At 40.0% G+C, this 2,729-nt stretch overlaps 1 protein-coding gene across 1 annotated transcript in view; it reads left to right on the top strand.

The window, feature by feature from the left end:
* Positions 1–2,189: 2,189 nt before the first annotated feature.
* The window catches only part of Pmar_PMAR024678 (hypothetical protein), a gene marked incomplete at both ends in the record, with an annotated part of 2,861 nt that continues 2,321 nt past the window's right edge, over positions 2,190–2,729 (top strand). Inside the window, one exon of the mRNA XM_002764476.1 lies at positions 2,190–2,225. Within this exon, the coding sequence (XP_002764522.1) occupies positions 2,190–2,225 (36 nt within the window). The remainder of the gene's footprint in view (positions 2,226–2,729) is intronic.

Raw genomic sequence — 2,729 nt, 5'->3', positions numbered from 1 at the left:
ATCACACGGATGAAACTCCATTGTAGTAACCATATACTATTATCAATAGAAGTAGAGATAAAACCTCATTTTTACTTTGATACCAACATTAGTTACAATGGAGTTCCATCCGTGATATGAAAAACTCCTGCGAATAACATGTCAATGAATATCGCGTTTTTCGTACAATATTACGCCACTACACGTAAAACGGGTGAAACTCCAATATATTCATAATATCGATAGTATATATAATTTTCGTAGTCTTCGAGCGTTCAGAGATGGTCAGTATCAGCGCCGGAATTTTCCAGAAGTGAACTCCAAATCAAATTCCTCCGAAGCGTAACTTACCAGCACCAACATCGGCCTCAGCAACAAAGGACGACTCCGACGTAGTTAACATAACAGATTCATTGGACCTTCGCACCGCATAGTGACGACGACACATTACACACTTCTCACTGGTTGCTCATTCGCCTACGATTTGTAGTCATTCTCGGCGCCTCAGTTCGCTGACTCGGAACTGACGATGAACACATGGAGTGGTATGTAGACAGATAGGATATTTTTCTTATTTTTAAAAAATCGTAAAAAAATTTACGATTCCCTGAACCTCCATCACGGGGAATTTCACGATCAGACGATATTACTCCTAAATCACATCTATCAAGATGGCAGGTAATATAATTATTCCCCGTTTTATCAATGGACTTGCACCCGTTTTACGTGAAGTGGCGTGATACTCTGTGAAAAAACGCGATATTCGCGGCGCTATGCAGTGGTCGTGAAATACATTTTTCACTAGTGATTTTCATATCACTAGGGTGAAACTCCAATGCAGTAACAACAACTTCCCTGTTCTAATGTGAACTGCTGACGATAAATTCAAATTGTCAACACGAAGAGTTCATTTTATGGAGTTTCACCCGTGATATGAAAAACACTAGCGAAAAACACATTTCATAGTTCATCTCGCAGAAAACGCATGTGTGGTGATTTGCCCAGTGTAATTCCTAAAGTATTTTCAATTCTCTTCATATCGCCTTTTTCACATGGAGTACTACGCCAGTTTATGCAAAACAGGTGAAACTCCCATACCGTAACAATAAATTCTCTTTAATGATGCAGCTTGACACCACGTTTCCCATACCGCAGCCGAACGAACTTTCCCATTCTTTCACAGTTGATTCTGTAATTTTCCCCATTGCAACCGACCACTGAAACTTTCTGTGAATTCCCGAAGCCGCTCGTTTTCTTCTCCTTCGTTTTTCATGATTTCCCTCGCTATGATAGCCCTTGCTTCTAATACTCTGAAAAAGTGTTGGAAAAACATATGTAATCGCTTTCCTCAGCTGAGCTCAGGAGTTCACACATTTACTATGAGAGTTTACATGTGAATTCTGGTACAAGTCTACAGAAACCGACCATAATTTCTCAAAATTTCCGTATTGGCAACAACACATGTAGTTGACCATCTGCAATGCTGGAAAACGTAACCACAACTCTATCGAAACTCACCGTTTTCGTCGTTCGTTTGTCATTTTCACCCATACAGGTTTCCTCTCTGTTTCGCCAACATCACTGGAGGCACTACGTTCGGTTTCGTTATTCGGAATATTATTCCTGGCGCGTTGCTGTTCGTGTACCGGCATTCTGGGATACTTAGATTAAAACGTTCTTATATGATACCAGTGTTGGGGGAATATATGCAACCGCTTTCCTTGGCTGAACTCGAGAGTTTCCTCACTAAATTTAAATATGAATTCGGGTAGAAATGTACAGAAACCAATAAGAATTTTCCAAGATTTTAACAAAAGTCTGCGAAATCCCGTCAACTCTATTGCAACCTGATTCACAGTCGTAGACTGAAGCAGTATTGCGCTCTATCGAAAAGCCGGTTCAAACAGGAAGTAGACCATAAGGAGAGAATTTTTTTCGTAAAATTTCGGAAATTCGGTATTTTTTCGCTGATGGCAATTTCACGCGAACAAAGTAGTGTTTCTGGCTGATACTTCGACAAAACGTATATAGTGATGAATTATCATATATCATGTTGACTTGACATGAACACAGTCGCCGCACTACTGTAGACTTTTCCGGAGGCCCCAGCACACAATCCTTGACCCTTAGCCTGACGTTCAGCTAGCTAGTGAGTCTTGCTATGTTTCGCTCTATTTACACATTGAGAAAACTATACTCTGGTGTTTATCATGGCTCCTAAGACCGAGGTTAATCACAACTATAATGTAATGGAGTTTCACCCTAGTGATATGAAAAACACATTTCACATTTCACTTCGCGAAAAACGCATGTGGAAGTGTTTTACGTGATATGGGGTGACTTGTCCGTTGTAATTCGCCAAGTATTTTCAATTCACTTCATATCGCGTTTTTCACCTGGAGTATTACCCCACTCCACGTAAAACAGGTGAAACTCCAATAGATATTTCAACATCTATAGTCCGCTTAGAGCCATTGGCATACATTGCTGAGACTCCTCGAAAAAAGTAAGTACATATGTTGGGTCTCTGCTTCCTGAATTGAGATGCTACAGTGTGAACAACAACCAAACCGTTATTATGCAAAGTAATATTTTCAACACCTCCGAAAGTCAACTTTGAGTAATATCAACATGATAACAATGTGAATCGATTGACACCAACGTTTTAGAAGCGTTCCGTAGTCTATATTCGTATTACTCTCGAGTTGAAGAAAGCCGTCTCGAAATCTAGATATGCATAACTGTTTGCT

The sequence above is a fragment of the Perkinsus marinus genome, assembly GCF_000006405.1.
Source record: "Perkinsus marinus ATCC 50983 genomic scaffold scf_1104296977064, whole genome shotgun sequence".
Taxonomy (NCBI): domain Eukaryota; phylum Perkinsozoa; order Perkinsida; family Perkinsidae; genus Perkinsus; species Perkinsus marinus.
The sequence above is the reverse complement of the archived record's forward strand: the minus strand, read 5'-3'. Positions and strand labels throughout refer to the sequence as shown.